Here is a 14,704-nt window from a genome sequence, read left to right as displayed (position 1 = left end):
TTAGGATGATGCAAGGATAAGTAGTTGGTCGCTGGCAAGAACTGGGCACATTTATCAGTATATATTTACACAAGGTGATACAGTCATCAGGGTTTAGCAAGAGAGTAAAACTGACGATGTGTGTTGCTTTGCTACTCTATCTAATATAAAAAGCCTTGGGTGTTTTGACTCCATGGAAACAGTTGTACATAATTGTATGTTGTATGGTAATGATTTTCGAGATTCATTTGCTGGATGACAGTTATTAATCGTGTTTATATCGTAGCAGGCAAACTAATTAGAGATGGTCACACACACACACACACACACACACACACACACACACACATGCGCACAGGATTATGTGTTTAAGAGAATTAAAAGAAAACTAATAATAATGTTCGATGAATAGGCGATCATGGCGCCCTTTTGGTGATATTGGACTTAACAAGTGAGCATTACTCTGACTCTGCTATCAGTAGAGGCTGTAACTTTTTATCTTCGTATCAGTTATACTATCTTATCGACATGGTCCTCAGTGGTGGCCTTTTATGATAGCATTAGTGATCGTTGCTTTCCAGTTTTGTTAAGTGCACCGGAAACAAAGGACACTACTATCCAGTCCTTCGTCCTTCCTTTACTGGCCATTAGTGTCGCCAAAACACCTCGGTAAGAGAGTGAAGAAGCCTTGGGATAGCGGGCATGGCAGTGTCGTGGTGAGCCTGAGCGGAAACGAATAGTGGCAAGGAACGAAAAGTTTGGAACATTTCAAGACAATCTGACACGTACAACCTTATTACAGACAACACACAGTTCTGCCCCAGTTACTTCATACTTTACACGATTAATTCTGCTTCTCTTTCTATCTCTTTCTCTCTCCTCTACATATTCCTCCTCCTCGTTCATTTATTCTTTCGTTGTGGATATGGTTCAGTGTTAGCGGAGTACCGCAAGAAAGCGTAGACTGTGCCCACCTGACTGGACACTGTGACGTCAAGGTACTTGTATGTGTTGTGTCGCCTGTGTGGTGTTCCTCTCGGCGTGCTGATGGGACCGCTGCTCAGTGTCTCCATGGTTGATAGTGCCGTAAGAGACGAGAGTCAGAAATGAAGTTACAAACGCTTTATGTGAATATGTGAGCTCGCGGATTTAGAAAAGACAATTATCTCCAAGTGCTATGCAAATGTACAGGATATAATTATCATTGAAATTTCAAGGTGAGTTTTATCAGTTGTATATTGCCGTCATTCAGATGAAGTCTTTGTCCAGTGTAAATAAACCTGTAACACTCTCCAGGAAGGAGCTATTCATATTGTGTGCATGTTCAACATTATCCTATTTGAATAGTTTTGCATGGACAAAAAGAAAAAAAGAAAAAAAGAAGTTTAGAACCATGATCACTTTCAAAATAGGTGCCACAAACACTGCAGTGGTTCACAAATTGTCGCCCCGCATCGACCACTTAATACAATTGTAGCCATTACTCTGTGATCTATATGCAGTACCTGTACCTCACCTTTGTTTGTTGCGCTACGCATGCACGAAAGTGTGTGTGTGTGTGTGTGTGTGTGTGTGTGTGTGTGTGTGTGAGAGAGAGAGAGAGAGAGAGAGAGAATGTGTGTGTGTGAGAGAGAGAGAGAGAGAGAGAGAGAGAGAGAGAGAGAGAGAGAGAGAGAGAGAGAGAGAGAGAGAGAGAGAGAGAGAGAATGTGTGTGTGTGTGTGTGAGAGAGAGAGAGAGAGAGAGAGAGAGAGAGAGAGAGTGTGTGTGTGTGTGTGTGTGTGTGTGTGTGTGTGTGTGTGTGTGTGTCCATTTTCTTTAAAAGGGAGATGAATAGAAGAAAAGAAATTATAAAAATCACTTCATAAATTATTTGGAGATAGCAGTGACACTTGCGTAAGCAGAGTGACGTGTGTGTGACGTTATGCAATACGTAGTAAAGATGGCACAATATACACCACGAATAAGTGAATATAGGAAATAACTTCACGCATTACATTTAACCGGAACTGTCGCCATACATACTTTCATGAGGAAATCCCTCCTGTCACAGCAATGGTACGTCACTCCTTCCTCCTCGTAATGTTTGTGATACGTCGCTTAAGGCAGCTTTGGGTTACTCATGGCTGCTGGTGCAATCAGCTTCTCGCGAGGACCTTTGGGCTCCTTGGCACGACCCTGCCATTGTCCCGCCACCATCGGATCTTGATGCAACCAATCACGTTCGAAGACTATTAGTTTGTGACACAAGTTTAGGTAGATGCCATTGGTGTGCTGTTGCTAGCCAGCACATCACCACTTGTTGCTGGCGGGGTACCGAAGGTGCTGAAGTGATAGTCCAACTCCTGTTTCTCTGTAATGTAATTAGTTGCTTGCTTGCTTCCTCTCACAGTTCTGTCTCGCTTGTCTGGAGGCTGGCTTATTTATTTATTTATTTATATTTTTATTTTTTTGTTGTTATTGTCATTATTATTGTTATTATTATTATTATTATTATTATTATTATTATTATTATTATTATTATTATTATTATCATTATTATTATTTTCACCATCATAATCATCATCATCATTATTATTATTATTATTATTATTATTATTATTATTATTATTATTATCATAATCATTATTATCATTATTTTAATTACTATCATTATTATTGTTATTATTATTATTATCATTATTATTATTATTATTATTATTATTATTATTATTATTATTATTATTAATTTTATTACTATCATTATTATTATTATTATTATTATTATTATTATTATTATTATCATTATTATTATTATTATTGTTATTACTATTACTATTACTAAATCATCATTATTCCTGCTTTGGGAGGGGGACTCGCACAGCCTGGTCACTCGTTGCGTTGGGTTACATTACTGTCACCGTACTCGCTTTTCCTGCCTATCGTGAAAGGTTTGTTTTTGTTGTTGTTGTTCTTGTTGGTGGTGGTGATGGTGGTGGTGATGATGATAGCTTGTTTGTTTTTGTTGTTATTGTTGTGGTTTTTACAACAATAACAACGACTGCAACTGTTGTTGCTGCTGCTTCTACTACTACTACTACTACTACTACTACTACTACTACTACTACTACTACTACTACTACTACCACCACTACACCACCACCACCACCACCACCACTGCTACCACCACCACCACCACCACTACCACCACCACCACTACTACTACCACCACTACCACTACACTACTACCACCACTACCACTACCAACCTACCACCACACCATTGCTGCCTGCACCACCACTGCACCACCACTACTGCACCACCGCTGCTGTTGCTGCCACCACAACAACAACAACACAACCACCACCACCACCACTACCACTACCACTGCTGCTGCTGCTGCTGCTGCTGCACCACCACCACCACCACCACCACCACCACCACCACCACCACCACCACCTGCTGCACTGCACCACCTGCTGCACCACCACCACCACCACCACCACCACCACCACCACCACCACCACCACCACTGCTGCTGCTGCTGCTGCTGTTGCCGCTGCCGCCGCCGCCGCTGCTGCTGCTGCCGCCGCCGCCGCCGCTGCCACCACCACCACCACCACCACCACCACCACCACCACCACCACCACCACCACCGCCGCCGCCGCCGCTGCTGCTGCTGCTGCCTGCTGCCGCCGCCGCCGCTGCTGCCACTGCCACCACCACCACCACCACCACCACCACCACCACCACCACCACCACCACCACTACTACTACTACTACTACTACTACTTTTACTACTACTACTGCTACTACTGTTCCTGTTGTTGTTGTTGTTGCTGCTGTTGCTGCTGCTGCTGCTGCTGCTGCTAACACAGGAGGAAAAGGAAGAAGGGAAAGAGAAAGAGGAGTAGCAAGAGGAGGAAGAGGAGGAAGAATAGGAAGAGGAGGAGAATGAGGAGGAGGAGGAGGAGGAGGAGGAGGAGGAGGAGGAGGAGGAAGAGGAGGAGAAGGAGGAGAACGTAAAGTGCAGTAATCTTTACATCTCTGGATTTTCATGACAAGGTTCGTGAGCACTTGCATAAGAATCAACTTTGCATAATTTACCTTCTATGGAGACGGCGGAGCGTGAAGGAAGTCACACCAGGTAGCCCCTTGCTCGTAAAACTTTGTAAGGGCTTTTTTTTTATCCAGTAGATTGCCAGCTTCCTATGTAGAGAACAGAAATATCACGTAATTGTAGTGAGCCCCGCCTGAGATACCTGAGATAGAAAGGAATTAGTTATCTATAAGTGGTGTTTGGGAGTTATCAGTGACCTAGTAAAGAAAAGTAAAAACAATCCTGACCCCATTTTGAACTCTGTCACACGTCAGGGTTTATTTTTCGTGTTTATGATAACGACACTTGATACTATTATTCTTTGCGTCATTAAGAAGTATTTGCCTCTTTCTTCGCTTATAGACCTTCCTTTATCTTATCTACTCACTTTAAACCTTCAGAGTTTACTGCAGTGAGAGACTAGGAAAGGTTAAGGGAATAGCAGGTAGCCACACACACACACACACACACACACACACACACACACACACACACACACACACACACACACACACACACACACACACACACACACACACACACAAACTGAAGCTGAAACACGCTTACTCATCAACAGTGAAACACATCTACACACACACACACACACACACACACACACACACACACACACACACACACACACACACACACACACACACACACACACACACACTGAGCTAGCGTCTTGAGACCACTGTTCACGCCCTAGGGAGCGTCTGTGTGGCGAACACTTCCTCCGTGATCGCGAGAGTGAGGGGAAGTCAAGTTGTACCCGTGTTTCTTCTCGTGACAAAAGTTTTTGTGTGTTTTTCAAGAATTCGTCATGGTTTTTATCTTGGACGTATTTTGCTCTAGTTTTCATATCGGAAACTCTAACTCAAGGAGGAGGAGCTGCGAGGTTATTTCCGGTGACCTGCAACGGAGAACGCCATGTAGGAGGTAAGAATGAATTGTGAGGCATTGAGGGCAGCACAGACGGCGTTGAAGGACAGAATATGACATCGTAACATAAACTGAAGATCAAAACGACTGTGATAGAGAATCAGTAGAAAAATTAGTGCAGAAAAAATTAAATGAATGAGTGAGATAGTATGATGTCAGAAATAGAAATGGTATAAGGAGGAACAGTGAGGATTGCAATCGGGCGTGAAAGAGTGGGTGGGGCTTGAGGTAACTGTGATGACAGGTAAGAAATAAGACAGTAAGCATGACGCATAATAGCACAGGTCAGCAGAGTTAAGGGATTGGCAGACCTGTGAGATGGATCATATCATCAAGGTCGAATGGCATGCGAGGGTATCCGTCTCTCATACCAAGAAGTGACAAAGGGCGGCTTGTCCTTGCAGCGCTGCCACACCCCCAACACGTAGCGAGAGTCCGCTGTGGCACACATGGGCAGCACAATAAGCGGCTATCATTGACTCATTCTCTCTCTGTGGTCTCGTCATACCTCGGCGAGAGATGGAGGAGTGTGTATCTTTTGAAATAGCCAGAGAGAGAGAGAGAGAGAGAGAGAGAGAGAGAGAGAGAAACTGTATAATGAATGAACTCTTTGCAAAGCTCTTTCTCGCGGGTCATTCATCAAATCGCAAGGGAGTTCCAGGCTCTATAGTCACATTCATTCATCTCCTTCCTGAAATGCAGACATACGTTCCGTGCTAATATCAGACAGCATTCAGAAACGCTTTGCCTTTTCAACATGACTATTTTCAAGTGCCACAGAAATTATTAGCTGAGGTCCCAAGGGTGTTTTTCTTGTTCATATTGTAAAACTGTTGTTAATCTGTCACTAGAACTAAAAGAACCGGAAAACAAACAACACTCTTGAAAACCTGTGTAACTTGAACTACAAGCAGAACTTTTTAAATGTAGTGACAGTGCGGGCAAAAGTGTTTCAGAATATGATCCATACCCACGCCAGAAGAAGAAAGAAAATTGTAAGCTTGTGAAGGCTACCATGGTGTCACTTATCAGAGGAAATGCTTGTGGAAGTGAGATTGCTGGGAAGTAAATAGGAAAAGGGGCGGCGCGTAGGTGTTTTAATCAGGTGTGAGTGTTGGTGTGACTTTTAGTGGCAGGACGACTACAAGACGTACTATGCGTGTTGTTACTTTCCCGCCAGTTGGTCAGGTTCATATTAGATATGAGGCTTCACTGTTATAAACTGGATGATAAGAGGTTGGTTAGTGGAAGGATCGTTACAGTTATGATGCTGACGGTGGTGGTCCAAGTGAACAATTATGATACTACTTTAGTGTTGTTGTTGGTTTTGTTGTAGATGACTAAGGGACGCCCTGCCCATACACTAACGGCTGGGTTGAAAGGATGCTGTTATCGCATTCCCTGCGCACAGCAAAGCACGACTGAATAATACGAATTGAGGGATTAGGAGTTTCCATCTGTGTATCTTGAAGTCTACAATGAAACTAAATAGAAAGACTTGCCTGGCTTGCCGTGCTGCATTTCATTCTTATAACAGATTGAAAAAGTGTGAAATAATAAAGATTGTGATGATGCCGGTGATGATAATGAAAAAAAAACAATAATGATGATAAGGATAACAATAATGAAAATAATAACAATAACAATAATAATGATAATAATAGCAATAATAAATTAATAACAATAATAATAACCATAATAGTAGGTTTTCATATCTTTATTCTCCTTACCTGGGTATACAAAATTATTCTATAGGAAGCAGAAGCTAAAGAGACTATTGGTGTAAACAAACATTGTCACCAGCGCAGTAGTGAGCAGCAGTACCTTGACACACACACTTCCATGGCCACAGTCATACCTCTTATCGATACTCTTGATAGCAATCACCTTACTTCCTCCTGGCTTCAGCTGTTCCTTCACTGCTTCCACTGCTTCCCCCTCATTGCTTCATCGGAACAACCTTAACAAACCCACATTGTATCAACTCTCATTTCCTCTCAGCGTTTTCACCTTTCTGCACATTTCCGTAACTTCATCTCTACATTACTTTTGGTGTTTTATCTAATACATATTCAGATATTATTTCCTTGATTCTATTCTTTTATCAATCTTTCCTGCGTGCCTCGTGTTTTTTATATGCTTCTACCTCTCTTCAGTTGTTTCATGTCATTAACTGTTCTGAAATTGTTGATGTTAAACGCAATTCGCCCCATCTCTCTCTCTCTCTCTCTCTCTCTCTCTCTCTCTCTCTCTCTCTCTCTCTCTCTCTCTCTCTCTCTCTCTCTCTCTCTCTCTCTGTGTGTGTGTGTGTGTGTGTGTGTGTGTGTGTGTGTGTGTGTGTGGAAAACATGTTTCCACCTCGGACACGCCATTTTACATGAATAACGGATTTATTTCCTAAAATTAAAGTAATAAGATGCTTTTTTTAGATTTTCTATATTAAAGTGCAAGTTTTGTATATATAAACATTGTAATGATCTGTCTGCAGCACTGGAGGGCGGATCGTCTTGCATAAGGTGGGGACATGGAGGCCACCTAACGCCTGCCTGGCCATCACCCGCAGTGAGGTGACGGAACATGCCCGTATTGTCATCGGTGAACGCACGACTGCCTGCCCCGTGATGAATCAGCCTAATGTTACAGTATAGCGTGAAGACAATAAGGCGTTACATTCAATAATAACTTTTCTTCCTCCGTTTTGAAAATATCATTTTTACGTAAGTACATATTCTAAGAAAATTATATCTTGCTTACCTTATTTTTTATTTATTTATCTCTTTATTTATTATTTTAAAGATTAATTAATGTTTAAACACTGAGACACAGCATAACAATCGACAGCACATCAAGTCTCATTCTCACCATTCGTTGTTCCTTGCAGGACACCGAAGCAGCCATGGCCTCCGTAACGTGTGTGTTGTTGGGCGTGGCGGAGGTGAAGGTACCAGTGAAGCGCCTCCCGCAGGAGTCGCTTGTACAAGTAGCCAATGTGGCGGGCTGGGCAGTGATGCATGAGGGTCACGAGATCACTCAGAAGACTGAAATGTCCGAAGACCGCGAGAACTTCATCGGTGAGGTGGATAATTATTATGCTCTGAGAGAAGTGGAAGTGAAGGTAGATGATGAGGAAAAAGAGTGTCACATCGTGCACGGCGACAAGATCATTCTGCAGCACCGCACAAGGGACGTAGTCATAGTGGCGCCTTCTAAAGAATATTTGAGAGTGGTGTACATCAGTAAAAGCGACAGCTTTGGACGGGTAGCGGTGGTGCTGCAAATGAAGTCCAAGGAAACGATGGAACAACTGTTTGCCCTCTTTCCTGTTACTGCTCACCCACCACCAACCTCAAACCCTAGCAGGTATTGATTTTATCCTCTAAATAACATGAAAACCTGTTCACTCGATGGAAATATCTGATATATACAGTATATATATATATATATATATATATATATATATATATATATATATATATATATATATATATATATATATATATATATATATATATAATACATCAAACACGAGTTGGTTTCCTTATATTAATGTCTCTTGTTTGAAGGAATAATTAATGTTTGTATTCCATTCTTTGCAGCCCATGATAATAACACACAGGTCTTGAATTTGCTGCAGAGTTCTTTGCTTGATGAGAAGTTATCTTTTTTTATTACATTTGTGTTTATTGATCTTATTGATTAGGTTACTACTTCTAAATTATTAAACTCCATCAAAACCTTTAAAGTTTTTATTGATGCTGTCTTGTCAAGTATGTATTTGTTCACATTTTCATATTTTGTAGCGTGTTTTATCATTTGTTTTTCCTTTCTATTAGTCTGAGAGCAACTGCCCGCTGAGAAACATGCTTTATTATTATTGTTATTATTATTATTATTATTATTATTATTATTATTATTATTATTATTATTATTATTATTATTATCATTATTATTATTATTATTATTATTATTATTATTATTATTATTATTATTATTATTATTATTATTATTATTATTATTATTATTATTATTATTATTATTATTATTATTATTATTATTATTATTATTATTATTATTATTATTATTATTATTATTATTATTATTATTATTATTATTATTATTATTATTATTATTATTATTATTATTATTATTATTATTATTATTATTATTATTATTATTATTATTATTATTATTATTATTATTATTATTATTATTATTATTATTATTATTATTATTATTATTATTATTATTATTATTATTATTATTATTATCATTATTATTATTATCATTATTATTATTATTATTATAATTATCATTATTGTTATTTATTATTATTATTATTATTATTATCATTATTATTATTATTATTATTATTATTATTATTATTATTATTATTATTATTATTATTATTATTATTATTATTATTATTATTATCATTTTTATTATTATTAATATCATTATTATTATTATTATTATTATTATTATTATTATTATTATTATTATTATTATTATTATTATTATTTTTATTGATATTATTATTATTATTATTATTATTATTATTATTATTATTATTATTATTATTGTTATTATTATTATTAGTTATTATTATTATTGTTATTATTATCATTATTATTATTATTATTATTATTATTATTATTATTATTATTATTATTATTATTATTATTATTATTATCATTATTATTACTATTATCATTATCTTTATTATTATTTTATTATTATTATTGTAATTATTGTTATTATTATTATTATTATTATTATCATTATTATTATTATTATTATTATTATTATTATTATTATTATTATTATTATTATTATTGTTGTTGTTGTTGTTGTTGTTATCATCATCATATCATTATCATTACAATTTCTGTTATAGATATTTTTATCATTATCATTACTACCATTATTATTATCACCACCATGATCATCATTACTATAATTACAATAATGTTGCATAATTGTTCATTCTAGCAATGGACTTCAGTCGTCGAACACCAAAGACCACAAGTCGTCGTTGGGTCGAAGTATGGGCAGGTTTACAACTATGCTGATGGCCTCATTTTCCGCTGGCGCTGCCATCGCCAGCGCCTCCCCTCCCAAAAGGTCACCTCCATCCCCTCACCAACCGACCAAGAGCCTCGAGTCACAGGAGTCAGTAAATAGTGATTCAGATTCAAGTTCAGATGAAGATGACGTTAATGACGACACAGACAGCAAATCAACAGGCGGGTATTACGAGGACATGGGTCTCGATGCTACTGTCCAGGAACGATTGTACGATGCGGAAACTTCCGACTCGGTCTCTAGGCACAGCGATACATCACTCGAGACCAACGCCTTGATAATAGAGGCTGAACTAAAATTCTTCCTGGAGACTGACAGTGATTTTCTAAAGTCTTTGCAAAGTCTAAGTGAAGACCGTGAGCGGTTGACTAGTACTGACACTCCTTCGCTTCTCCGAGGGAAAGTTATCCTTCTGTTTTCCCAGATTAAGGCGCTCACGGAGATGCACACTAAACTACATGAAGAGTTCAAAGACAGTGACGGCAACCTGAAAAAGCTGAGTGAAGCCATTATATCTCGTCAGAAAGAGTACGAAAAATATGTTTACTTCATGGAAAACATTCCTGTCGTTGACAACATCCTGGAGACGCACAAAGATTACATAAAACAGCATATGCCACAATTGTCAGAAAAATTACGAAAGCCCCGAATGCGCCTTCATTATTATGTTCTCACTTTCGAAACTCTGTGCAAGAAGTCCAGCTGTCCTGAGGAAAAGCAAGCATTACAAAGAGCAATTGATGTTCTCAAAATTCCCCTCAAGAAAGCAGACTCAAAGCTTTTCCTAGGTGCTGTTGTTGGATCCCCTGTAGACCTGAGCAATTTTGGAGATTTACTCCGACACAGTGATTTGACACTGAGGAAAGGTGGAGATTTACCACGGCGAGTGTATCACGTCCTCATGCTCAAGACGCTCATCCTTCTGACAGTCCGTAATGGCAGAAACTACAACTATGTGACTAGTTTCAGAATGGATCAAGTTGGTCTAGGAACACAGGAACGTGGGACGATTTTCGATCTAAAAGTAAGGGGCCCTAGAGGACACAAGATGATTTATGTTTTCAAAGCTAAGAACATCAACTTACAGCAGCAGTGGATAAATGATCTGAAGGTCATCGTGAAAGATAGATCTCAGCCTAGCACTCCTCGAAACAGCTACATTGAAGGAGATAATGATATCCGATTCAGCGGCAAGCGAAATAGAATAAGTCGTGAGCCCTCCACCGAGAAGACAGTTTCCAATACCACGTCATTACCTAATGCTTCAAGTGGCTGGGACGAAAGCGATCGTTCCTCTTTACATGAAAATTCCACTCCCAGAAGCGGTAGGCGAAGAGCTATCAGGAAAAGTTCGAGTATGAATGTGAAAAGTCAAATGGTAAGACAACATAGCGGTTTCTCTTCTGATGGTGAGGGGACCTGGAGCAGGCGAAGAATGGTAGATCAACCAATTCCTTTGAATGTTTGGACCAATTTTCCGCAGCTGAAAGATTTCTACTACCAGCGGGTTTCGTTTTCTCGGACCTCTGCATCTACTCCTGCCTACATGGAGAAGGAGTACATCGAGGCACTCCGTAATATTCTTGGAACTGTACTGGACGAAGATGTACCCAAGCCTCCACCATCTATAATCACTCTATTGAGACACATTGTGGACTTCCACAGTAACGTCTTCCTTCCGATGATAGAGAAAGCATCATCGAGGATAGAAGTTGCACAATGTTTTGTTGACTGCTCAGAAATACTAAGGGGATGTTATTCAGATTACTTCGTAGAGCTGACGCGGCATTACGATGAATTGAGACACGAAAATTCTCTTGAAACGTTCATGTGTCCTTTAGACCATTTTATGAACTACATCAAAATGCTTTCCACTTACCAGCATCGCGAAAAAGATGCCATACCTCCAGTTCAAGGAGCCTTGTCCATGTTAAGAGAATGTGTCTCAGATACCAACGTTCTGCTCCTGACTGAAAATGTCAAAGGGGCACCATTTGACTTAGGAGAGCACGCCCCTGTGTTGCATGAAGGTCCAGCCAAGGTGCGCTGGACAGGGATCATGATGCGACAAGATTACCACTTAGTGTTACTAGAATCCATGTTGCTACTGTTGGAGCCTTATTGCTCCCACTACCGCTATGTGGACGCCCTCCGCATGGACACAGTGGGACTCGGGCCAACGCTGGATAAACTATCTTTCCAATTAGAGGTGCGCACAGCAGCTACCAAAACTCTGCTGTACTCCTTCAGAACCCCAAGCCCAACAGTTAAAGAACAATGGTTGAAAGCAATAACAGACCTGTTGAGATTACAAGTGGAAAGACTAAAAGAGAAGCAAAAAAGACGTCTTGGCATGAATAAAGTCAATGAAGAAGATATGATGACTGTGGGAGACCCAAATCGTGTGCATGAGAACCATGTCTTGGAAACAGAAATATAAAAGGACATTGATTGTGTCCTTCGCTCAGGGTGGGATCCTCACCACAAACTTGTATTGTAACTCGTAACATAAAACAGTGAACAAAATTTTACCGGTCCCATCAGAACAATGAAATATCTACTCCCAGATTCTTGTTATTATGATTGGTGTGGATGTGAACCATGATGGGATCGATATGTGCAAGTGAACAGTAATGTAGTAAACATGCAGTGTTCCTTTTGGATGCAAACATTGAGGTGGTGTCCTACAGTGACACATTTAACTGTTCAGCTGTTTGTTGACGAATTTGGAGAACGAAACATAGTATAACTAAGAAACTGTGAGTCTGTAAAACTTAAATACATGTAAGAGATAAAAGACAATTCTCTCTCTCTCTCTCTCTCTCTCTCTCTCTCTCTCTCTCTCTCTCTCTCTCTCTCTCTCTCTCTCTCTCTCTCTCTCTCTCTCTCTCTCTCTCTCTCTCTCTCTCTCTCTCTCTCTCTCTCTATATATATATATATATATATATATATATATATATATATATATATATATATATATATATATATATATATATATATATATATATATATATATATATATATATATATATATATATATATATATATATATATATATATATATATATATATATATATATATATATATATATATATATATATATATATATATATATATAATGAACATATGTATAATACAGATGTAATATTAAATCCATGAACTGTGGGAATTAGTATTAAATAAGATTCTTATTGAATTTTGTTGTAAGTTTTCTGCCTATACGAGATGTTTCCATCAGTACAGTTAAATACGGACTAATTGTGCCAGATCGTCTTAAAATATACGTATAGTATTGCACACATACACAGAGATTCATGATACATCTGATTGAACTAACTGTGAAGAGAGGATACCTATGTGCCAAGGTCCTTCCCTCTGGTGCTCTCTCGTTATAGCTAAGGCAATTTATGAAGACAAACTGATCGACGGTACAACAGAAGGAAACTACAGAAATTAGACTCGAGCTTCCTTAAAGTAGCAGTAGAAATCTCATGCACAGGAATCAAGTATGAAGGAGTGAGGAAATGATATAACTCTACTGAGTTTGACTGACCCTAGCTAACTTCTTCAAATATACTTTTCTGTAGTTTGAAAGATGAAGCTGCATAATATATACACTTGGTAACCACTTTTAAACCAGTTCACCTCACATTAAGGAAATTGTTTTGATTCATGACATACTAATTATCAGTATGTGGTTGCATAGTGTACGTGAGTATCCTAAGCTATATTTCCTTAAACTCAGTTCACAGAGTTTTTTTTTTTTTTTTTTTTTTATTAAAGGCGAGTTCACATGTGTCAATTTGCGACTGAAATTTTACGTAGGTAGAGTTTCCGACTCAAAATCTGTGCTAAGCGACTGAAAAGTCGCAAAACAAGAACAACATGTTGGTCTTGTTAGACGATTTGCGACTTTTTTTTACGTCGTGACGTCACGGAGCAAGCTTTGAAAATGTCTCCAGATATAGAAGATGTTAGAGTTGGTGAGGGAAAAAAGACCACATCTGGGACCCAAGAAATTAATTATACTGCAAAAAAAGAGCAAAAATAAATAAATCAATCAATAAATTAATAAATAAAGCTACCACAAATCGCCGTTCGACGAAATAGCAGTCACTCTACAAGAACTGTTTCCCTCAACGCAGGGTGTTGTTGGAGGTGAGGATTGAAGACTTGCCAGGATTTAATTTGATCGCAATTATGTATAATCTTCTTAAGATTAACAATTTCTTATGAGAAATGTAGGTTAATTTAGAGTGTGGTAGACACTCCTTTCTTTCCTTCTACTCAGCCAGGGACATGTCAAAAGAAGAGCAACCACAGCTTCAGCATCGTCACTGGAGGAAGACATCTTGTCTGTTTACATTCACTTCCCGCCAAGACGCCAATTAGTCGATACGCTACGTGTGACACTTTCCGACTAGAAGGGAGGAGTCGGAAACTCTACCTATGCAAAATTTCAGTCACAAATTGGCACGTGTGAACTCGCCTTAATTGAGAATAATCAAACACACACACACACACACACACACACACACACACACACACACACACACAGACGTGCTAAATACCTACAAGTGCGACACTGCTGCTACTACAACAACAACAACAACACTACTACTA

General features: G+C 38.5%; 1 protein-coding gene across 5 annotated transcripts; it reads left to right on the top strand.

The window, feature by feature from the left end:
• The first annotated feature begins 560 nt into the window (after positions 1–560).
• LOC123505673 lies at positions 561–12,959 on the top strand. 5 transcript variants are annotated; one of them, XM_045257307.1, is made up of 5 exons: positions 678–1,196; positions 2,842–2,908; positions 7,487–7,715; positions 7,880–8,358; positions 9,988–12,959. In XM_045257307.1, the coding sequence occupies exons 4-5, from the start codon at positions 7,895–7,897 to the stop codon at positions 12,518–12,520; spliced, it is 2,997 nt and encodes a 998-aa protein (XP_045113242.1). In that variant the 5' UTR covers positions 678–1,196; positions 2,842–2,908; positions 7,487–7,715; positions 7,880–7,894; the 3' UTR covers positions 12,521–12,959. The 5 variants fall into 5 exon arrangements, with proteins under 5 accessions (XP_045113245.1, XP_045113242.1, XP_045113243.1 ...); XM_045257310.1 differs by lacking the exons at positions 678–1,196; positions 2,842–2,908 and adding an exon at positions 561–648; XM_045257308.1 differs by lacking the exon at positions 2,842–2,908 and having other exon boundaries at positions 678–977.
• The last annotated feature ends 1,745 nt before the right edge of the window (positions 12,960–14,704 follow it).

This window comes from Portunus trituberculatus, chromosome 18 (assembly GCF_017591435.1).
Source record: "Portunus trituberculatus isolate SZX2019 chromosome 18, ASM1759143v1, whole genome shotgun sequence".
NCBI classification, from domain to species: domain Eukaryota; kingdom Metazoa; phylum Arthropoda; class Malacostraca; order Decapoda; family Portunidae; genus Portunus; species Portunus trituberculatus.
Note: the sequence above shows the minus strand (reverse complement) of the source record. Positions and strands in the feature narration are given on the sequence as shown.

Coding starts and splice junctions, on each gene's coding strand:
- LOC123505673 (XM_045257310.1), top strand. CDS start 7,895: ATGGCCTCCGTAACGTGTGTGTTGTTGGGCGTGGCGGAGGTGAAGGTA. Junction 8,359..9,987: donor CCAACCTCAAACCCTAGCAG/GTATTGATTTTA, acceptor TGTTCATTCTAG/CAATGGACTTCAGTCGTCGA.